Source organism: Mastomys coucha, unplaced genomic scaffold, assembly GCF_008632895.1.
Source record: "Mastomys coucha isolate ucsf_1 unplaced genomic scaffold, UCSF_Mcou_1 pScaffold22, whole genome shotgun sequence".
Taxonomy (NCBI): Eukaryota; Metazoa; Chordata; class Mammalia; order Rodentia; family Muridae; genus Mastomys; species Mastomys coucha.
Window position 1 is genome coordinate 200485608 of NW_022196905.1, and position 23874 is coordinate 200509481.

At 38.3% G+C, this 23874-nt stretch overlaps 1 protein-coding gene across 14 annotated transcripts in view; it reads left to right on the forward strand.

Moving 5' to 3' along the window:
• The window catches only part of Nek1 (NIMA related kinase 1), a 142188-nt gene that overhangs the window by 68822 nt on the left and 49492 nt on the right, over positions 1 to 23874 (forward strand). For 8 of the 14 annotated variants that reach the window (XM_031339911.1, XM_031339909.1, XM_031339904.1 and 5 more), the window contains 7 exons: positions 1826 to 1909; positions 2346 to 2429; positions 2828 to 2905; positions 3560 to 3655; positions 12270 to 12398; positions 15444 to 15509; positions 15583 to 15811. In XM_031339911.1, the coding sequence (XP_031195771.1) occupies positions 1826 to 1909; positions 2346 to 2429; positions 2828 to 2905; positions 3560 to 3655; positions 12270 to 12398; positions 15444 to 15509; positions 15583 to 15811 (766 nt within the window). Of the gene's footprint in view, positions 1 to 1825; positions 1910 to 2345; positions 2434 to 2827; positions 2906 to 3559; positions 3656 to 12269; positions 12399 to 15443; positions 15510 to 15582; positions 15812 to 23874 lie in introns of those variants that run through there. The other 6 variants (XM_031339907.1, XM_031339905.1, XM_031339906.1 and 3 more) reach the window with 3 other exon arrangements.

Sequence of the window (23874 nt, forward strand, 5' to 3'; positions counted from 1 at the left end):
AGAGAAAAAAAATTTTAATGGCCAAAAGGCTCCATTTGAATAATTTCTGGCACTACTAGTGACCTTAGGGGAAAAAAAATTAATTATACTTGAATTAGAAAGCAGATTTATGAAAGGTTAAGAAAACTGATTGACATCAGGAAATGGAGATAGTATGTATAAAAGTATATTTACCACAAATGAATAAGAGATAATAGATGGCAAAGTGAACAGTGAACTCTTTCTGTTCGAAGAAATTTTAAACATGATTGGAGTTTGAAGGAAGAGAAAGTAGATAATTGGATAATCTGGTAGTTTTGCTGAAGTATGTGAATAATATCTTATAAGACAATTCCATGTTAACAATAAGCTGTATTTGAAAATGAGGTAGTTTGTGCCTGAGCTTGTCATTTGCACTACAGGGCATACCCAAGAGCGAGTTTGACTTAGGTCTAAGAGCTCATGTACAGCATATTTTTGGAAGCCAGAGCAGTGAATATAAAAGTGTGTGTGTGTGTGTGTGTGTGTGTGTGTGTGTGTGTGTGTGTGTATGTAGTATACACATAGACATCTAGAAGTGGATTGGATTTTTTTTACTATTTTATTTATTTACATTTCAAATATTGTCCTCCTTCCCTTTACCCCCTCTCCACAACCCCTACCCTGTTGCCCGCCCCTTCACCTCTAAGAGGGTGCTCACCCACCCAACCACCTCACAACTCTAGCATCCCCCTTCTCTGAGGCATCAAGCTTCCAAAGAACCAAGTGCATCCCCTCCTACTGAGACCAGACAAGGCAGTCCTCTGTTACATATGTAGTGGGGGATATGTACCATCCATGCATACTCTTTGGTTAGTGGCTTAGTCTCTGGGAGCTCTGAGGGCTCTGATTAGTTGATATTGTTGTTCTTCCCCTTCAATTCAAAGGGGTTGTAATCCCCTTCAGCTCCTTAACTTCTTTCCCTAACTCTTCCATTGGGGTCCCTAGGCTCAGTCCAATGGTTGGCCCTAAGTATCTGCATCTGTCTGCCAGGTAGGAGCTAGCAGAGCCTCTCAGAGGACAACCATGCCAGGCTCCTGTCTGGAAGCACATCTCAGCATCAGCAATAGTGTCAGGCTTGGTGTCTGCAGGTGGGATGGATTTTAAGGCGGGCTGGTCTCTGGATGGCCTTTCCTTCAGTCATTGCTCCAATGTATCCCTGAATTTCCTTTAGACAGCAACAATTCTAGGTTAAAATTTTTGAGATGGGTAGGTGGTGGCCTCATTGCTCAACTGAGGACCTACTGGAGGTAGTCTCTTCAAGTTCTATCTCCCTGTTGTTCAACAGTGGTGAGATTGGATTTTTTTTGAAAGATTTATTATTATATGTAAGTACACTGTAGCTGTCTTCAGACACTCCAGAAGAGGGTGTCAGATCTCATTATGGATGGTTGTGAGCCACCATGTGGTTGCTGGGATTTGAATTCAAGACCTTCAGAGGAAGAGCAGTCAGTATTCTTAACTGCTGAGCCATCTCTCCAGCCCCGGACTGGATCTTTTTTAAAGGCAAAAAAATATATAGTGCTTTGGATTTTAACAAGGAAAACACTCTTAAAGACCTCTTTAATGACTATAAAAACATTTGCAGTCTCTATACTTAAGTAATTATACTTGGAGTTGAATGACTTCTGTTCTCACTGAGTTTACATGCCAACATGGCCATGGGAAGTGCCAGAACTTCTTTAGTGTGGTATCTAGAAATGGCCCGCATGTATTAAAAGAAGTAAGTGGTATGTGGATGTGCCTAGGTAGCAGGGCAATGTAGCCCCACTCATTCTTTAAACTTAGCACATTAAATGACAAACAGGGAATCCTGCAAAACCTGGCATCTCTGTATGGAGGCAGGCCCAGCTCTTCAAGAGGAGGGAAGCCCAGGAACATTGAGGAAGAGGTATGCTTTCCGCATGCTCAGCACCTCTGCCACGCAGCCATTTTTAAGTTTATTGCCTTCTTTTCTTGCATGGTTTAAATGCTTAACAATTATTTTAAGACTTTGTAAGTCTGTAGGGACCTGTTAATATATTTTCACTGACATGCTGTGTCATAATTTTTCCCCATAACTGTTACTCAGGCTTCTGAGTTTCAATTTCTTTTCTTTTGATATAATTTATAAATTTGTAATTATAACATATTTCTTTCTTTGCAGAAATAAATTTCTTTAAATATTTGAAAGCTAATATTTCATTTTCATTAACCAAATTTCAGAACTTTTGTTTAATGTATTCAGATTAACACTTTTCCATAAATTAAGGTTCTTTTAGCAGTAAAAATGTTCATGGTTTTCCTTTTAAGTGAATGTTTGTTTGTTTTTGTTCTTCCTATTTTAGGTTTATCTGGCAAGACTGAGGCAAATAAGACTACAAAATTTTAATGAGCGCCAACAGATTAAAGCCAAGCTTCGTGGTGAGAATGTAGGTAAAAATCAAATTTTCAAAAAATAATTGAATAATAGATTAAGTTTAAACATGCTATGTCCATGATAATAAAAGTTAAAACCCTTAAAAGAAAATTAAGGTCAAAGACCAGAAAACAGTGTGTAGGGATGAAGTAAATCTTAAGTACATGATTTCAAACTGCTGAGATTATTTGTGCATAGGACTTTATAGAGCCTATACCGGGTGTCTGTGAAAGGAGTAGAGAGCACTTAACCGCGGTCTCTCTGTCTTTTGCTTTGGAGGGCTCAGGTGCAGCTCTCAGAGAAAAGTGGCAGTGCTGAGTGGTCTCATCTCACATGGTGTCAGTTCAGTCAGAGGTGGCACTGAGCTTGGCTGCTGTTAACTAAGTGGTGTGCTGTTGACAATTGTTCTAGAAAGAAGCTGATGGTACCAAAGGACAAGAAGCAACTGAAGAGGCTGACATGAGGCTCAAAAAAATGGAGTCACTTAAGGTACAGACTAAACAGTGTAACTTCTGAGAGAAAAGTTTGTCTTAGGAGTTTTATATATTTGGATCATTTTCTTCTCTTTAACTTTTGATTTCCCCTTTATAAGTCACCTTACTTACAATTGCTAGAAAATAGCATTTTTCTTCTTTATACAACATTTATGAAGAGCAGTTAGGTGAAATTATGATGTGAATGTATAAAACTGTGACACATGTAATTCTGTAAAAGTAGATACTCATAAAATCTCAGCATTCAGTGGGCTGAGGCAAGAGGATTGCCATGAATTCAAGGCCAGGCTGGGGTGTGTATGTGTGTGTGTGTGTTAAAATCAAGACACTGTCTCCAAAGAGTAGCCATAAAAATGAAATATACAGGTATCTGTTTCTCTCCAAAGATAAATGTACATTTTAATTTCCACTCTAGCACATTGGACTTATTTTTACTTACCAAATATTAACCATTCCCATATTATCCAAGGTGAGAAGGATACATAGTGAGCATATATTTTTATCCTGGAAACACACACACACACACACACACACACACACACACTTCTATATTGGCTACAAAGTGAGTATCACTTTAGACCCATTTGGAGGATGATGACTATAGATTATCTTTCTGATAACTAATTGTGTTGGTGATTTTCATTTTCAGGCCCAAACAAATGCACGTGCTGCTGTACTAAAAGAACAGCTGGAGCGAAAAAGAAAGGAAGCTTATGAAAGAGAAAAGAAAGTATGGGAAGAGCATGTAAGACTCTTGTACTTAATTAAGCCTTGTTCAATTCATGTCCTTGGGCTCTTACTGAGGTTTGTAGTTTGTAAATTTTGTGGCACTGAGGATCGAACCCAGGGCCTTCTTATAAACTGTTTCAGGGCAAGTCTGTGTAAAACTCTGTGTGTGTATGGTGTTCTTTTTAAATCTTTCTCATAGCTTCTATCATGTTCAGCTATACTATCACAATCACAAGTATAAGGGTCATTGTTCTTCTGTATTTTTAGATTAACCTTACACAGTCCATTCTAATATCTTTCATGGCCCATGAAGGTAGGTAGATAATGATGTATCTATCAAACATGGCGAGCATACATGTAGTCCAATTGAACCTTAACTTTTTTTTTTTTTTTTTAAACAAAACTGAGTCTGGTGAGATTAGCTCAGTGGTTTGTTTTTTTGTTTTTTTTTAAGATTTATTTATTATTATAAATAGGTACATTGTAGCTGTCTTCAGAAGCACCAGAAGAGGGCTTCAGATCTCATTACGGGTGGTTGTGAGCCACCATGTGGTTGCTGGGATTTGAACTCATGACCTTTGGAAGAGCAGTCGGTGCTCTTACCGCTGAGCCATCTCACCAGCCCCCAAGCCTTAACTTTTTATTAATTTATTTACTTTTCATTCGCCCACAGTTCCCCAGCCCTCCCCTCCTCGCAATCCTTGCCCATCATCCTCCTTCTCCCCCATCCACTTTCCCTCTGCTTCTCTTCAAAAAAGGGGAGTCCTCCCACAGTTCTCAACTAGCCCTGGCATATCAAGTTGATGTAAGACTAGGAGGATCTTTTCCTATTGAGGCTAGACAAGGCACTCCGGTAGGAGGAAAGTATCCCAAAAGCAGGCAACAGTCAGAGACAGCCCCTGCTCCCATTATTAAGAGTCCTACATGAAGATCAAGCTGCACAACTGTAAAATGTGCAGAGGGCCTAGGTCAGTCCCATGCATACGCTCTGGTTGACGGCTCCGTCTCTGTGAGCCCCCATGGGCCCAGGTTAGTTTATTCTGTGGGTTTTCTCATAGTGTCCTTGACCCCTCTGTCAGCCTTATTTTTTAAAATGCTGAGTTAAGGCAAAAATTTCAATTGGACATCAAATTATTTGATAATAGTTGACTTGGATTTCACTGTTTGGTTCCTCACAGTCTTCGTCACAGGGTCCACTACTCCTTATTTGCTTCTATCAGCATGCACACACAGACCCACTTTGCCGCAGGCTTCTACTTTCTTGCTTTGTTACCTTAAGGTCAGGTGAATGCCTGTGTCTCAGTTCACTCTGTGATTGGCATGTGGACACTGGCATAGCACATTTGTCAAATGTTATTGTTTTCTCTAGCCATGTAGGCTCTACACCTTAGAATAGCTTGCCTCCCACAGCTCAAGTTCATAGAATTCAGAAAACCCAAAATAGGATTATCTTTGTCATGGTGATGATAAGAAACAAGTGGATACATTTGTTGGGATTTTGTGACTCAGCTTATTTCAAATTTGTGTCTATAGAATTGTTCAGGAAACATTTGTTTATTGAATATAGCCTGATATAGGGAGGGAAAATGTATCTGGATTGGGATGCCTGCCAGCTAATAGTCTGAAGTAGTTTTTTAAAGAAAGAACATCCTTGGGTGCTACCAAACTATGTATGAAATTATTCTATGTTTAGAAGATGAAATCAGGCCCTTAATTATGGTCCTGATATACTTACTCATCCTCACTAATCCACATATACAGATGAAATGACATTTACTGTTCTGTGACTTAAGACTTGATAAAGCTTCTTACATTGAAGCTGGTCCCTTTTTTTACTTTTGTCATTTGGTGGCACTGCTGATTAAGTTTTAGCACGTAGTAACATTGAAATCTGAAATAGAATATCTTACAGCGATAACTGAAAACCTTTGGGGAGGTGTGACAATGTGAAGCTTCTGAGGACACGGCGGCTTGTGTGCTTCCATAGGATTGCTTTAAAACCTGTCTTGTAAGGACCAGGCACATAGCTCAGCAGTACAGGGCTTGCCTGCTGTCTTACATAGGGTCTCCATTGCTGGGAAGACACCATGACCAATACAACTCTTATAAGGAACAACATTTAATTGGGGCTGGCTTACAGGTTTGTAAGTTCAGTCCATTATCACCAAGGCAGGAAGCATGGCACTGTTTAGGCAAGCATGGCGATGGAGGAGCTGAGAGTTCTACATCTTGTTCAAAAGGAAGTAGGGAGAAAACTGGTTAGGGCACACTTCCTAACCTCCTAATAATACCACTCACTCCCTGAGCCAAACATTAAACCACCACACCTGGTGAATTGAATCCACATTTTGGATTCAATTCCTATTACTAAGAATAGAGGGGGGAGCGGGGAGAGGAAAGAAGGAGGGAGGGAGAGAGGGAGAGAGAGAGGAAAGGAGGGAAAGAAGGAAGGAAGAAAGGAAGGAAGGAAGGAAGGATGGAAGGAAGGAAGGATGGAAGGAAGGAAGGAAGGAAGGTTGGTTTCTTATCTAGAATATGGTGCTGCATGCCTGTGTGCCCAGCATTTAGGAGGCTGAAACAGGAGTCTCCGTGCTGGGCCATGTGTTATGAGCTAGAAGCCAGCCTGGACAACATGCATTTGTATGTTGCACACACACACTCACACTCACACTTATATATACAAATCTGACTTAGAAGACTTTTCAAGTCAATACTTTATTCTTGTTGAAAATTTTTATATTTAAAACTGGTTGTGTTTTATAAAACTATGCTTAGAAGGAAGTAAATGTTCTAGACTTAGCCATGTAATCAATTTCATCTTTAAAACTGTTGTGTTTGGTTTTAAGATTTCATGGGTTTTATCTTCTATAAAACTTTGTGGGTTTTTAGATACCTATTTTATTTTGAGAATTTCATGCATAAGTACCGTATTTACATGATTTTCACGCTACAGTCTCCATCTTCCAACTTCACCTGTTCCCCCTAATACACATGCCCTATCACACTCAGAACCTCTTCTTTCATTATCACTGTTTCTCTCCCCCCCCTCCTCTCATACTCACACACAGCCTACTGAGCCCCTTTAGCGTTTGCCCGTGTGTATGTGTTAAGGACTGACCACATAGGATTGGCTAACCTATCAGGATTTGTCACTGGAGAAGACTGATAAGACTTTGTTGACTTTGTTGATTTCAGTTTTTTGATACTTTTGTATTTGAGAGCTTTCTGAATTAAGGGGCCAGTGTAATACCTTCTCCTTTGCTAGTAACGGTACTTTAAAATCTTAGTCACTTTATTTTAAGAGAATGTGAATTCTTTTCTATTCCTTTTTTATTTATTCATTCACTTTACACCCTGATCGCTGCCCCCTCTTCTGGTCCCCATTCCCACAGTCCTTTCCCCCATCCCACCTTCCCCTTCTCCTCTGAGAGGGTAGAGATCCGCCCTGGGTATCCTTTCACCTTAGACATCAAGTCTGCACGCTAGCCATATGCTCTCCCACTGAGGCCAGACAAGGCAGCCCAACTAAAAGAACATATCCCATGTACAGGCAACAGCTTTTGGGCTAGCCCCGACTCCAGTTGTTCGGGGTCCACAAGAAGACCAAGCTGAATATCTGCTACATATGTATGGGGAGGTCAGCCCATGTATGCCCTTTGGTTGGTGGTTCAGTCTCTGAGAGCCCCCAAAGGGCCAGGTTAGCTGACTCTTTTGGTCTCTCTAAGGATGTCCTGTCCCCTTCAGGACCCCCAGTCCTTCCCCCAAATTCTTGATAAGAATCCCCAAGACCCATCCACTATTTGGCTATGGGTCTCTGCATCCTTCTGAGTCGCTGCTAGATGGAGCCTCTCAGAGGACAGTTATGCTAGACTCTTCTCTGAAAGCATAACAGAGTATCATTAGTAGTGTTGGGCATTGGTGCTTACCCAATGGGTAGGTCTCTAGTTGGGCTAGTTACTGCTTGGCCACTCCTGTAGTCTCTGTTCCATCCCCCTGCATTTCCTGTAGACAGGATAGATTTTGGGTTGATAATTTTGTGGGTAGGTTGGTGTCCCTCTTGTTCCACTGGGGCTCCTTGCTTAGCTGCAGGAGGTGGCCTCTTAAGGTTTCATATCCCCAGTGCTGTGCTGTGAATCTCAGCTAAGGTCACCCCCATTGATTCTTGGAAGCCTCCCCTATCCCAAGTCTCTGCCACTTCCTTACGATGCCTCCCATCCCCCACCCCTGCCAGCTGCAGATTCCCATTCATTCACATGACCATCTGGCAGTTGCTCCTGTTCTCCCCACACATGATCTTGAACCCCCTTTCCCCTCTCTTCACCTTCCCCCACCTAGTTCCCTCCCTCCCTTTAACTCCTATGATTATTCTAAGTGAGATTCAAACATCTTCCCTTGGGCCTTCCTTCTTGTTTAGCTTATTTGGGTCTGTAGATTGTAGGGTAGGTATTCTGTACTTTTTGGCTAATATCCACTTATCAGTAAGTACATATCATGCATGTCCTTTTGGGTCTGGGTTACCTCACTTAGGATAATATTCTCAAGTTTCATCCATTTTCCTACAAAATTCATGAAAATGAAGGTACAACATACACAAATTATGGGACACAATGAAAGCAGTGCTAAGAGGAAATGTCATAGCACTAAATGCCTCCATAAAGAAATTAGAAAACTCTCATGCCAGCAATTTAAAACTACTCCTGAAAGATCTAGGGGAAAAAAAAAGAAGCAAACACCAAACAGGAGTAGAAGACACGAAATAATCAAAATCGGGGCTGAAATCAATCAATTGGAAACCAAGAAACAAACAAAAGCAATATAAAGAATAAACAAAACCAAGAGCTGGTTCTTTGAAAAACTCAACAAGATAGACAAACCCTTATCCAAACTAACCAAGTGACAGACAAATTAACAAAATCAGAAATGAAAAGAGAGACATAGCAACAAACAAGGAAATTCAAAGAATCTTAAGATCCTCATTCAAAAGCCCATGCTCCACAAAATTGAAAAATATAAATCTTAATGAAATGGATGGTTTTCTAGACAGATAGCACTTACCAAAGTTAAATTAAGATCAGGTAAACTATTTAGACAGCCGTGTAACCCTTAAGGAAATAGAAGCAGTCATAAAAAGTCTCCCAACCAAAAAAAAAGCCCAAGGCCAGATGGTTTTAGTTCAGAATTCTATTCTTTCAACAAAGAGCTAATGCCAATACTCCTCAAACTGTTACATGAAATAGAAACAGAGGAAACACTGAAGCCACAGTCACCCTGATACCTAAACCAAACAGATGCAACAAAGAAACAGAATTTCAGACAGACTCTCTTAAGAGCACTGATGCAAAAATATTCAATAAAATATTTGCAAATCAAATTGAGGAATAATACATCAGAAACATCATACACTATGATCAAGTAGGCTTCATCCCAGAGATTCAGGGATGATTCAATATACAAAAATCATCAATGTTATCTACCATATAAAGAAACTGAAAGAAAAAAAATTACATGATCATTTCATTAGAGACTGAAAAAGTCATTGACAGAATCCAACACCCCTTCATGTTAAAAAGTATTAGAGAGATCAGGTATCCAAGACACATACCTAAGCATAATAAAAATAATATACAGCAAGCCAATAGCCAACATCAAATTAAATTGAGAGAAACTTAATCTAAAACCAGGGACAAGACATGGCTGCCCACTCTCTCCCTGTCTATTCAATATAGTACTTGAAGTTCCAGCTAGAGTAATAAGACAAAATAAAGGAGATCAAGAGGATGCAAATTGGAAAGGAAGACGTCAAAATATTGCTATTTGCAGATGATATGTAGTATACCTAAGAAACCCCAAAGACTCTACCAGAGAACTACTATAGCTGATAAAACACCTTCAGCAAAGTGGGTGGATACAAAATTAACTCAAAGAAAATGGTAGCCATCCTTAATACAAATGATAAATAGGCTGAGCAAGAAATTAGAAAAACAATGCCTTTTACAATAGTCATGAATAATATAAAATATCTTAGTGTAACTCTGCCCAAGCAAGTGAAATGCCTATATGACAAGAACTTCAAGTTGCTGAAGAAAGAAACTGAAGAAGATCCCAGAAGATGGAAAGATCTCCATGCTCATGGATCAGTAGGGTTAACATAGTGAAAATGGCCATCTTATAAAAGCAATCTACAAACTCAGTGCAATTCCCATCAGAATTCTAACATAGTTGTTTACAGACCTTGACAGAGCAAATCTCAACTTCATATGAAAAATAAAGAAACCAGGATAGCTGAAAGTCCTGAACAACAAAAGAACCTCTGGAGGTATCATCATCCCTGAATTCAAGGTATACTACAGAGCAATAGTAATAAAAACTGCATGGCATTGGTATAGGAATAGACATTGTGATCAAAGTATTATGTCAATATTTTGGTTTAAGATTGACTTACCTTGGGCTCTTTCATTTTCACATAATCACAGCTTGTAGTGAATCTTAGTCTCTGGTATCAGACCCTGTTTAGCTCATCAGTCTTAACTTAGATGTTTGTCTGCTACTGGAGGCTTCTCTTAAGGTCTAGTTTAATGTAGAAATACTTCCACTAATTATTTATGCTTTATAGCTTCCTTGAAAATATTAAGACCAAGTTAAAGAATTTTCACACTCAAAACCAAAGCTAAGTATATTACATGAAGATTTGGTTTTGGTTTGGAGACAGCATCTCATAGCCCAGGCTGAATTTAAACTTACTGTGGAGCTAAGGATGACCTTGACCTTTGCATCTTCTTTCCTCTATCTATGAGTGCTAGACTTTGAGGCATGTACCACCAAGACAGGTTTATGAAGTACTAGGGCTGGAACCCAGTGCTTTGCATTAGACAAATGCTAGACACAACTGAGCTCTGACATAAGCCTACATTTTCAGAGAGCTGCACTAATATCTTATTTATACAATAGTTTATGAATTTAAGAATTACATGAATAAGAAAAAGTTAATTTTTAGGGTTCTGAATATCAAGACCATCCTCCCATTAGACAACTGTTCTACTGTTGAACTCTATCTCCACCCTGAAGGAACTTTTTAACAAGTATGGATACAAACAGATAGGGAAATGCCATTGGTGGCAAAGTTCCAGCTATTACAACCCTGAGTTCAGATCCACAGCACTGATATTAGCGGCTGGCAAGGCAGTAACCACCTGTGATTACAGGACTGGGGAGGCTGAGACAGGTCCTTGGGATTCGGTCAGCAGCCTGTCTAAACAAATCTACAAGCTTCAGGTTCACTGAGACATCTTACCTACTAAAAAAGGTGGAGAGTGCTTGAAGAAGACACATAAGATCCATCTTTGGCCTCCATATATACATAAAAATAATTATGAGTAAATGAAGTATAACTCATTGAGAGAATTTGCATATGAGTCTTTTTTTTTTCAGGATTTCCTCTTTGCCCCTATGTTTAGGTACCTGCCCAATAATTTCAAAAATGACTTTTAAGATAATCTTTGAAATCATGAATTAAAATGAACTGTAAAGTAGCGAAGGCCATTTAATGACATACTTACCTTGATGAAATTGTTTCAACCCATTTTATAACTTCTGCCTAATTATTCATACAACTCTATTACATTTTAATCTTTTTGAATCTTGAGTTTTGTTTGAATTAATAAGGAAAAGCATTTGACTTGTGGCTCGCTGTCTCTTGTGAGCTTCTGTTCTAAGACTCTGAATGCACTACCTAAACTTTAAACTCTGATTATGCACACATGACTTTTTGTTTTAATTGTGCATTCTAAAGATCAGAAGCATGGTTCCTGCAAGCTAATTCATCAGTAAGGCTAGGCTTTTGGTGCTGAAGCCAGATGACCTTATTTGATACAGGTTAAATCAATACTTGCTGTGTGCTTCACAGTAATTATTTCATTTGATCTCTTCAGAAAAGAGAAAATGGGGACAGTGCTCTTCTGTTACAGAAAAAAATGAGTCTTAGGCCAAGAAATAATGAAAAGTTACAATGCTAGTGAGTTGGAGTTTGAAGCTATGACTGTAGAAGTGTCCGACTTTGACTTTGAGGGCTGCTGGGGGGGTGCCGGGGGCCGGGAGCCACAGAGGCTACTGTCTTTGGCATCTCTTTCAGCCTGCACAATCAGTTCTTCTGGCCTGCACAGTCAGTTCTTGCTCATCTTTGTTGCTTCAGTCTATTCCAGACCACTAGCATCTCTCAGTAACATAGAGATTTGCTTCTTTCCCCCTTTCCATTGCAGTTTGCAGTCCTTTAGGAGAGAACAACAAGCCTTACTGATTCTCAGTATTCATTATCTACATGGTGATTGCTGCAGATAGGAATATAATGCACCTGCCAGCTTGTTAGTGCATTTTTTCTAGAAGACTTTGGGGGATCATTTTATGAGACACGTTGTACAGTGGTAACCAGTTTTATTTAGGACTGTATTTACATATGAGGTTGGAAGATTTTCATGTTCACTGTTTTGCTATCATATGTATCATAGTGTCCAACAAAAATGAATAATTTAGGAATGAGAAAGATCTGTACTATGCATAAAAGAGATTGAGGCCTTCTATTTCTCCATGAAAATATGAAATCCAGCACATTTAACTGTGTATTCTGTCTCCTGCAGTTGGTGGTGAGGGTAAAAAGCTCAGATGTTCCTCCACCTTTGGAGAATCTTGAAACAGATGGTTCTCCATCAAAGCAGCAGATGAAACCTGTTATTTCTGTGACTTCAGCTTTGAAAGAAGTGGGCCTGGTAAGTTTCATAAAATTTAGAACCCTTCAAAGACTAGATATTATTTTAAATAAAAATAAATTTAAAGAATTGACATTAGTTCCTCATGTCTCCTTGTTTTTTCTAGAGAATCTATCTTCTTGAATTTTTTGAACATTTTTGAACTGAATATTGGAAGTTTTCTGCCCATAGGCTTTATCTAGGACTCTGCCATGAATAAATTTACCTTGAATACTCTGCTTCTAAGGACTCCCCATTTACATAGTCTATCAATTTCACATCCAAAGTGTTTGAGAAAGAAAGTCATGTTGTTACTGCTGTGTATCGCACAGGCCTATCTGTAATGATAGCTTCTATAGTACTACTATTTAAATAGTACATAATAGTGCATAATGCTATAGATATATGGTTATGTTGTTATATCTTGTAACTAACTGAGAAATTATTCCTGTTATATGGAGGATATACATAGGCTATATGCATGTACCCATTTTAAATATGAGAATGAGCACCTGTGGGTTTTGGCAAGGTAGTAGACAGTTCTTAGAACCAGTGTGTCACAAATGCTGTGTATAAGAGTAGGGGACATATGTTAAAATGACTTCCACTTTAAAACAGTTTACTAACAGACTGGTAAGATGGCTCAGTGGGGAAAGGTGCTTGCCACAGTGCCTGACATCTGAGATTGATGCACATGGTAAAGAGAACGACTCCTACAAGTTTTCTTCTGACCTCCATGTGCATGAAGTTGTAGCGGCAGCAAGCAGGCACTCATGCTTGTGCATGTGCTAAATAATTGCAGTGCAAATCATTTGAAAGCAATAACCGAAAATAATGTGACAAACAGTTTTATGCCCTAAATTTTATAATTAGCAATTTTTTCAAGAATTATATCTCTTTAGCACTTAAAGTAACTAACTCTAGGAACAAAGTCCCAACTTTTTGAAATTTTGTAACAAGGCAAATGGTGTTCATTGTAAATTACATTTAATTTGTTATTTTTTAACCTTCTCCTTCTGAGCCTCTGTCTACCACACAGATAATAAACAAACAAATGTGAACAAGTATGAGTTTAAACTTGCAAGTATATAAATGGGAAGACTGTTCCGACTGAGAGAAATGGCTCAGAGCATGGAGTGCCTGCTTGGGCTTCCATGGCCCTGAAAGCCATCGACTGAGCCCAACAGCTCAGCAACCTCTGTTTTCCTTTCCTAGCTACTGTCTGAAACTTGGATTTCATGAGATCCATTAGTTTTTTTCATGCTGCAGAGGTTATTGATTACTACAAAGACTTCTTAGAGCCTTGTACAGAGTATTAAACTATTTCCTCGTCACTCTTCAGTGCTTCATATAGGAATCGTTGTTGTCCCTAGTAGGTTTTGTCTCTTTCTGATAATGACTTTGCATGTGCCGCATTGTTTACAGCAACTTTAGATACCATTGTGTGATTTCCTTCCTGGTACCCAGTCTCACATCTCAAGTAGCTGTTCATCTCTCTGACTGCTTTCCTGGGTAAAATCCTCCTTGTCTTGTTTACATGTACTACTTTGATCTGACCACTATTTCCTTATGTTTTCTAAATATTATAAAATTTGAGATAGCCCATGTGACTAAATGGTTTTTCTTACTGTGTTATATTTTTAGAAACTGTTTACTTAAAACTTTGAAGGTTATTTAGTCACACTGAGTCATAGCCTTCATAACAACTAATCTTTTCCTTTTCATATATTTTTAAATATTAAGTTGTTTAGAATATCTTCATTGTGCTAATTAGAAGTAAAATTTACATTATTAATGACACAAATAAGTATGAATCTATTCTTGATTCTTTCTAACCTCTTTCCTTAGAGAGAAAAAAACAAGTTGTCAATTATGTCTAATGCTATGGCTTTGGTGTGTGTGTCTGTGTGTGTGTATATGTGTACAACATAAAGATGGTTTCAGAATAGCACAGCTCATCCTAAATTACTTTATCTACCAAAACATGCCCTGGGACTGAGAATTTAGCTCAGTTAGTAGAACACTTAATAAGGCAAGTTCAGTCTCTAAGATTATTTCTTTTTAAGAAATATTTATTTTATGTGTATTGGTTGTTTTTTTTTAATTAGATATTTTCTTTATTTACATTTCAAATGATATCTCCTTTCCTGGTTTCCCCTCTGGAAAAAACAAAACAAACAAACAAAAAAAAACCTGTTCCTTCCCTCCTCCCCGTGCTCACCACCCCACCCTCTACTGCTTCCTGGCCCTGGCATTCCCCTATACTGGGACATAAACCTTCACAGGACCAAGGGCCTCTCCTTCCATTGATGACCGACTAGGCCATCCTCTGCTATACATATGCTGCTAGAGCCATGAGTCCCACCATGTGTACTCTTTGGTTGGTGGTTTGCTCCCTGGGAGCTCTGAGGGTACTAGTTAGTTCCTATTATTATTCATCCTAAGGGGCTACAGACCCTTCAGCTCCTTGGGTCCTTTGGTGTTTTGTCTGTATGTATCTCAGTGCACAACATGCATGCCTGATGCCTCCAGAGACCAGAAGAGGGTGTTAGATCTTTTAGAACAGGTGTTACAGATAGTTGTGGATACTGGGAAATGATACCTGGTTCCTCTGCAAGAGCAGCCAATGTTCTTTACTGAGCTTTCTCTCTAGCCCCAAGAACTGTAATTTTTTTTTTAGAAGTAAAAAAAAAAAAAAGCAAAAATAGTGACCCCTTTTCTAGCTCTAGTAAATAAAGTATATGGATTTTCTTTTCGCATCTTTTGTTGACCTTAAATTACCAAATATGAGATGCTGAAGAGGAAAAAGAGATAATTGTTAGCTGTAACCCACAAATGTGACACATAATTGAGAATTGACCCTTATTAATTTTATTAACTAGTTGATAATATTTAAATGCTTATTATTATTGATACTGAAAGAAGTTGTGTTAACATTTTACAGGAATGAGAAAAATTCACAGGGGTCAGTTAAATGAAAAGCTAAAAGAAACAAAAATATCAACTATTTTACCATAAAGTATCAAATGGTTTATCTCTTACTCTTTATCCATCTTGTGTTTAAAGGATGGAAGTTTAACTGATACCCAGGAAAGTTCAGAAGAAATGGAAAAGAATAGCAATGCTATTTCAGTAAGTACAGTTTTCAAAACTTCTGTCAGGCATTTTATTTAACAATATGCTTATTAAAGTGTAACTGTTTCAGAGTAAGCGAGAAATACTGCGTAGGCTAAATGAAAATCTTAAAGCTCAAGAGGATGAGAAGGAAAAGCATCATCACTCTGATTCTTGTGAGACCATTGTTCACAAAGATGAAAGAGAGTATGAGAAGGAAAATGCCGTTTCCTCTGATCGCAAGAAGTGGGAGATGGGAGGTCAGCTTGTGATTCCTCTGGGTGAAGTGACACTGGATACATCCTTCTCTGCAACTGAAAGTATGTACAACGATGTTAATGTCATGACTTGGTTTATCACTCACATAAACTCATATACTGGCCATCCAGAGGAAACAACATGTAGATGGCTTTAAAGAGGTAGAATAATTCTGGGCATCTCCTCATGGGCATGAAGTATCTTCTAGTAAAATATAAAGAAAATTTTAAAAACTTTGGTCTTTACATTTGCAGAGATTTTTATATAAGAGAAGAGGGAATTAAGAAAATGTATTTAAATTGTTTGAACCCTTTACACCATGTTAAGTTGTTACTGATTGTTGTTCTTGTTGGAGTGAAGTAGATGCTTAGTGGGGAGACAATGTCTCACTGTGTATCTAGGATTGTCTTGAACTCAGTCTTCTTTCTTTGTCTTCCAAGTGATTAAATTACAGGCAAGTGTTGCCCAGCTCCCCAGCTCTTTGTTTTATAAGATAATACTAAAAATATATATACCAGGCTAGCCTTGAACTTATAATCCTCTTGCCTCTGCCTCTGAATGCTGAGTATATTCCACTTGGCCCAACTCTAGCAGTAATTCCTAATAAAAATGAGCAATAAAAGCTCTGAAAGACCTCTTAGACATTTAGGAGGAGTTTTGTGATTTATGTAGCAAGAATTCCCCAAGCACCCAACTGTGTTCTTATTCTTACATTATTCTAGGCACTGGAAATACATTTTAAGAAAAAACAGCCACATATGGTCTCTTGAGTTCACACTCTAAATAAACAAGTGTGACTATGAAAAACACTTGTTTTAATTGATTTCACTAATTATTTTTGTCAAATTCTTTTCAGTTGTACAGAAGCCTGATCATTCTTTATGCATATGACAACTATTAATAAGCTGTAGAAACATGATGAGAGCTAAGGATAGTCCCTCTTGAGAAAGGTAGGATAGTAATAGAAAAAATGGCAAGCGAAAAGGAAATTGTAGTTGATAAATAACACAATAATAACAATGGGCTACTCTGAGAATACTTACAATGACAGAAATGAGTCTTTGGAGGTCAAGCAAGCACTTGGTGAAAGTAGTAGTTAGCTGAGCCAAAGCAGAGAGTAACCAGAACTCAGGGCAAGAGATTTTATCTCACCATATCTCACTATGTATTCCTGTCTTTGAGCTGGTGATTGTTCTGCCTATGCTCCAAGTGCTGAAATGACAGTCTGTACCACCGCCTGTAGCTTTGAGCCCTTGTAAAGCTTAGGAAACTTGATTTAATTCAACATGGATGACTAAAACTCAAATTTTACAACAAGAAAATTAAACAAGGAGCCTTGGGAGGGCTCTATAGATCCTTAGCATAAAGAGTTTCTACTGACTTCAACAAATATAGACTTATTAGCGTGGAAGGGAGACTAAAATTGGGTCTTTCTGGTGGTTAATATAGACACTCACAACTGGTCAAAGTGCAGAGAATAAATGGAAGTGAAGTGCTTAGCCTAAGTCAAATATCTATAAAACACACACACACACACACACACACACACACTCACTATGGCAGATGGCAAGACAAAGGGAAAGATGGCTAGAGAGCACACAGGCATGCAGGAACTGTCATAGAAGAGGGACTGGAAAGATTGTAAGAGCAGAGTGTGAAGATGACTGGATCATAACACTGTCCTCTGGGCATGACAGGACTGCAGTCATAAATTTATAGTGCTGCAGTTGTCTATATCAAGCCAGTCAGCATTGTATCAAGGAAAGGGAAGCAGTCTTGAGCTTCTAACCCTAAGTAACTATAGAGAGCTCATGGCTTCCAGAGGAGGGGGAATTGAAGGTTTCTTTACAGCTTATTATCTCTGTCATCCTCCACTGAATGGAGATGTACCCAGGAGTGTGCAGATAACACCAATTTGACTCAGTGGATTGGGGGGGGGGGTCAGGTTTTTTGTTTTGTTTTGTTTTGTTTTGTTTTGTTTCAGCACTAATATCTTCCATATTCATACTAGGATGACCTATAAGCTCCACTTAAAATATTTCACTGCTTTCCAAATCCAAAGTCCCCAAATCCATGTTTCTTCAAACAAAAACATGGTCCAGCCTATCACAGAAATACCATGGTCCCTGGTACCAACTTCTATGTTAGGGTTTTATTGCTGTGAAGGGACAGCACCAAGACAACTCTTACAAAGGCAAACATTTAGGGCTAGCTTACAGTTTCTGAGGCTTAATCCATTGTCATAGTGGAAAGCATGGCATTGTGCAGGCAGACATGGTACTGGAGGAGCTAAGAGTTCTACATCTTGATCTGAAGGCAGACAGGAGGAGGGACTGGATCACACTGGCCAGATTTGAACATATATATAAGACCTCAAAGCCCCCACCTCTATAATGACACACTTCCTCTAAGAAGGCTACACCTCCTAATAGTGCTACTTCCCATGGTCCAAGCATATTCAAACTACCATATTCCACTCCCTGGCTCCCATAGGCTTGTTCAAGTATATGAGTCTATAGGGGCCATACCTAGCCTTAACATAATGCAAAATACCTTTATTTTAATCCAACTTCAAAAATCCCCATAGTCTTTCACAGTCTCAGCAGTGTTTTAAAGTCCAAAGTCTCTTCTGAGATTCATGCAATCTCTTAACTGTTATCACTTATAAAAGTCAAAATCAAAAACCAGATCACATACTTCCAATATTACCATTCCAAAATGTCTTGAGGAAATAATGGACCAAAGCAAGATCAAAAACCAGCTGGGCAAACTCCAAACTCTGCATCTCTGTGTCTGATGTTTAACTCCTTTCAGCTTTGTTGGCTGCATCAAAAATTTTTGGGCTGATTCCGTTCCCCATTAGCAGCTTTCCTCAGCAAGTTTCCCACAGCTTTGGGATCTCTAACATCTTGGGGTCTCTAAGGCAACTTTGACTTTACAGCTTCTTGTTCTGATGTCAGGGATCCACACATGATCTTCTGGGCTCCTCCAAGGGGCGTGGGTTACTCTCCAGCTCTGTTCTCTGTTGCACTCTAAGCTCAGGTTGAGCCACTCCACTCCTCCTAGTGTTCTTGGTGGTCATTCCATGGTACTGGCATCTCCAATACACTGGGGTCTTCACCAATAGCCTCTCGTAGGTTCTCTTCGTGGTGCCAATTCTCTGCATCATGGCCCCTACATGCTGGGCCATCAATTGCAACTGAGGCTGTACCATCACCAGTGGCTTTCCCTGGTGCCAAGCCTCAGCTGCTCTCCATGACCCCTTCATGCCTTCAAAACCAGTACCACCTGGGTGATTCTTACAATCACTGCTAATTTGTTAGTTCCAGGTAGCCAGCATCAATTATATCAGTAACCCCTTCTATTCTTGACTCTAAAGCGAGAGCCACGTGACCAAAGCTGCTGAATTCTGCTGCTTGCTGGGACTGGAACATGCCTGCCTTGTTCCAGCTACCTGTTTTTAACCTCTTACCTAAGCAACTTACTACCTAAGTTTGGCTGTCCTGGAACTTGTTCTGTAGTCTGACTTTGAACTCAGATCTGCATGCCTCTGTCTCCTGTGCATATGTATGTGTATATATGTATATATGTGTATGTGTGTTTATATACATATGTACATGTTTGTAAACATTTCTCCTTTTATTTTGCATTATTTATCATATCCAATTTTTATTTTTTGCCTTGTTTTTTACTTTATTTTTAAGTGAAAATACTTCATTTTAAAGTTCTCTTTATTTATGTTGGTGCAATATCCCATTGTGTCATCATACATAAATTCCTAGAATTTTATAATGAAAAATTTCAAATGTGTAGCACAGTGGGTCTTATAAATCATCCATTTACATATGCCATTAGTACCTTACTGTACTTTGTCAATATCTAAGCTCTATTTGTCAGTCTTATGTTTGACATAACTCAGAGTAAACTGCAGATGTTAGTATTCTTTTCTATAAGGGTTTCACAGCATGTCATCATCATCAGAATTCACTATTAGATGTTTTCTCCTTTTCTGTTATTGTATGGATAATGGTATTCACACACTGTGGTTGTACGTTGTGGACCTACATAGTGCATAATGCTAACTGTTAGTAACATACAGAGCATTGCCATCACCCCAAATTGTTAAGGCCCTTCCTCAATCCTTTGTCTTTTGTCTCCCCTGTGGCTCTTTTCCTGAGATTCTCCCATCTTAGATTATCTATTCTCATTCCAGAATGCCATATAATACAACCCTCTAAGTTTTTTGTTCTTTTGTTTCTGGCTTCTTTGACTTATCATAATCCTTTGTGAGAGGCATTTATGTTGTGATTTTTAATAATTAATTTCTTTTAAAGAATTCTTTATTGGTGTAGTCATTTTTATATTCTGTTGCTCATTGTTATGTTAGGCTATTATATCTACCCTTCTCCTCCACTCAGTCTATTTAGGCTTTTATATTGTATGTGGGGTTGCCTTTTTTAATCCACTCATAACACCTAATTAGTATTTTTATACTATTTACATTCTACACAGTTTAAATTTACCACTTTGCTTTATTTTCTCTTATCATCCATCTGTTTTTTTCTTCTGTTTTCTCTTGCTATTTTAGCTATACTTCATTAGCCTGTTAGCTCAGAATGATTTAAAGTTATAAAGTATATATTTTTATGGAATATATTTTCAAATGATTTCAGTGCTTAGCCTAGTTGATCATAATAATCTTGAACTTACTTTCTTCCTACCTTTGTTCGGTTATTGTTATGGGTGAGGCAATTACTTTGCTTGTATTTATGCTATGAAGTTCATAATCTATTCCAACCATTAGTTCTCTCAAGAGACTTGAGCAGTAAGTGAAAAGGTACTATGTGTCTACTTTGTATTTGCCATTTCCAGTGCTCTTTATCATCTACGAAGAGTAACTAAGAGTTGCTATGCTGTAATCTCAGTAATTAAGTTCTTTCAACTTATATATGTCTGTAAATGTTTACCATGCCTGCCTTTAGCAAATATTTGTTCATGAACTATGGAATTCTAGCCTCATGGGTTTTTTTTTTTTTTCTTTTCTATTCTGAAAACACTGTTCCACTATTTATCTTGGAAAGCCATCAGTTATCTTGGATAACTCAGTCTTAGCCATCCTCTGTGTGCAGTGTATGGATGCCCCCTCCTCTGTGTGCAGTGTATGGCTGCCCCCTCCTCTGTGTGCAGTGTATGGCTGCCCCCTCCTCTGTGTGCAGTGTATGACTGCCCCCTCCTCTGTGTGCAGTGTATGGCTGTCTTATTGCTACTTGTCATTCTCCTAAAGGCCTGTTGTCAGAGAGTTTGGCGTTGATACTTTGTTATCACATCTATCCTATTGCTTGGCTTGTGTTTCTTGGGTTTATGAGTCACAGCTGTTACCATTTTAGGAATATTCTTGGCTGTCACTTTTTCTGGGTTGTTTTGTTGTTGTGGTTGTTGTTTTGATTGTTTGTTTGTTTTGGTCTTCCCTCTTACAAGTCTAGTATCAATATTTCTCCTCCTCATTATTCCTCTTCCTTCTTTTCTTTCGCCTCTGCATGTTTTGCAAGTACTCTACAGTTGAACTATGTACCAGGCCAACTTTCCTTACTTGTCACTCCCACGGCCAGTCTTCTTTAGTCTGTTGAACCAATAGAATTCAGCTGTGATAATCACTATAAATGTCCTTCTCCAGTAAGTAGTCTCATCATCTCTGTCATTTGGACATTGGTTTTGATTGGTTGATCATTCTATTGTTGATTATTTTGTTTAAGGGCAAAACACTAAATTTTGTTAGGACATTTATATATATATATATTTTTTTTACATTTCTGTCATTATTCCTGACCTTTGTTCTGGAATATAGTTAAGTTAGTTCTGAATATCTTGATCCTTGTAGGTCTTCTGCCTAACTAAGCTCTGTTAAGTGGGATCAAGCAGTGTTTAGTCTATGGTTAATCTTTCCCTTCTCCTGAGTCAATAACCGTTCTGAACAATCTGCCTAATGGCTCGTTGGTGAACTGTGAGTATTTCTGCTCTCACTGATGGAAATAGGATGTATTTCTGGCTCTTTATAAACTCCAAGCCTTGCTCCTCCCTTCCTTTTGGGTGGGCTTCTCTCAAGACGACAGTGACCTCCTCACACCTGATGTGCAAGTCCGTGTTCAGCTAATGACATCCATCAGCTTTGTGAAGTCTGTTTTCTCTGTGTGTCCTAGTTTTTAGTACTCCTCCTGACGACACTAGCCTTTATTTTCCTTAGACTCCCAGTTCTGTCCTTTCAGCTCAGACTGACCACCATCCCTGCCTGGTTTTCTCGCCTTGCTTTAAAGAGATTGATTTTTTTTTTAAATGGGTATTCAGTTTTTCCAGTTTCATTTGTTCCAGAAATTTTCTTTTCTATTGAAATTACTTGGTACTCTTTATCACATAACTTTCAGTTCTGAGTTTTATTCCTATTTTTTTTGCAGTTTTAACCACTTCAATTAAAAATTTAATATAAAGAACTTGTGAATAAAAACTCAGATAGGATTAGCCAGACCCAAAATCTTTTATATATCTCAGCAAACTTTTACACTGTAAGAACAGCCATTCTAATGCTGTGAGGCTTCATAATGACTTTTATACTTCAGTTATTTGTATATACTTATTCTACATACATATATACATACATACATATATACATATATATATATACATACATACATACACACATATACACATTTATATAACAAAGTTAAAACTAGAAAAACAATTGGGTTTGTAATTAGGTTTGTACCTTCTTTCATGATTCATGTGTCTTTTACCTTAGCCATGCTTTTGAAAATATAGGTCCCTCATGCTAATCATGTCAGTGGTACAAAAGTGAATAATTTCTTGCTGATTTGCATTTCCCATTATATCTTGGAGTCTGTTTGCTGTTCCTCTTTATGCTACATCCTAAATCCTAATAAAGTATCTTTCAGGTGGTATCTTACTTACTCAAGGTACTATAGAGCAACATAACCTATAGAGTGAATCTATATTATAAAAGGGCTTATTAGATTGGCTTACATGACGCATTTTAGGTCTTCCAAAAATGTCTGTCTCACACCTGAAAGGCCAGGAATCCAGTAGCTGCTCACTCTGAGGCTGGATGCTTCATCATCCCTAGTCTGGACTAAAGGCCTGAACGGAGAGCACTGGTCTTTAGTTGATACTGAAGTCTGAAGAAGATAGGTAATGGAATCAGGGAAGGAATACAGCAAAGAAAGAAGCAGAAGCAACAGAGTAGATGAACTTGCTAGTGAGAGTGAAGGCAAGCAGGTAACAAAGCTTCGGAGATTGGTCTGCCACCAGAAGGTGCTGTCCACATGAGGATATATCTTCCCACTTCAAATAACCTGATCAAGGACATCTTTTACAGGCGCTCCCAGTGATTTACCTTTTAGCTGATTCTAGGTCCAGTTTTGTTGACAACCAAGATTAAACATCATAAATATCCTTAAAAATATATCTTTCCTTGTATGGGCTATAATTATAAGGCCATATTAATATATACCCTGTAATATAATATATATTACTCTTAAATATATATATATTTGGTTTTTTAAATTTTATTTATTTATGTGTATGAGTGTTTTGCCTGAATATATGTCTATTCATCAGTTGGTGCCTGGTGTCTGAAGAGACTAGAAGAGGCCATAAAATCTACTCAAGCTGGCATTACAAATGTTTGTGGACCCATGTGGAAGCTAGAACCTGGTTCCTCTGGAAGAGCAGCTAGTGTTCTCAATCACTGGCCATCTCTCCAGCTCCTGTATTCATGTTTTATTACTAACTATTCTGATAATTCCAATATTTTTTGCTTTGCTAAGTTTTATTTAAATTAGTTATCCATAATTATTATTATTGTAAAAAGGAAATATTAGTCATCTGCTTATTATATCTAGGCTCGACTTTTGGATACAGACTTCCTGCTATGGTCAAAGCTATTGACTTGAGTGAGTGACTTCATTCTCAGCCCACAGAGAACAGGTTACATTCATTTAAGAAATGGTGTAGGTATTAAGATTGTCTCTCCATAAATTCATTCGCCAACTGTTTCAATGAACAATGGATTTGCTTGGAGGGTGGCACAGACATTAGGTGAGGGTAAAAATTTGGT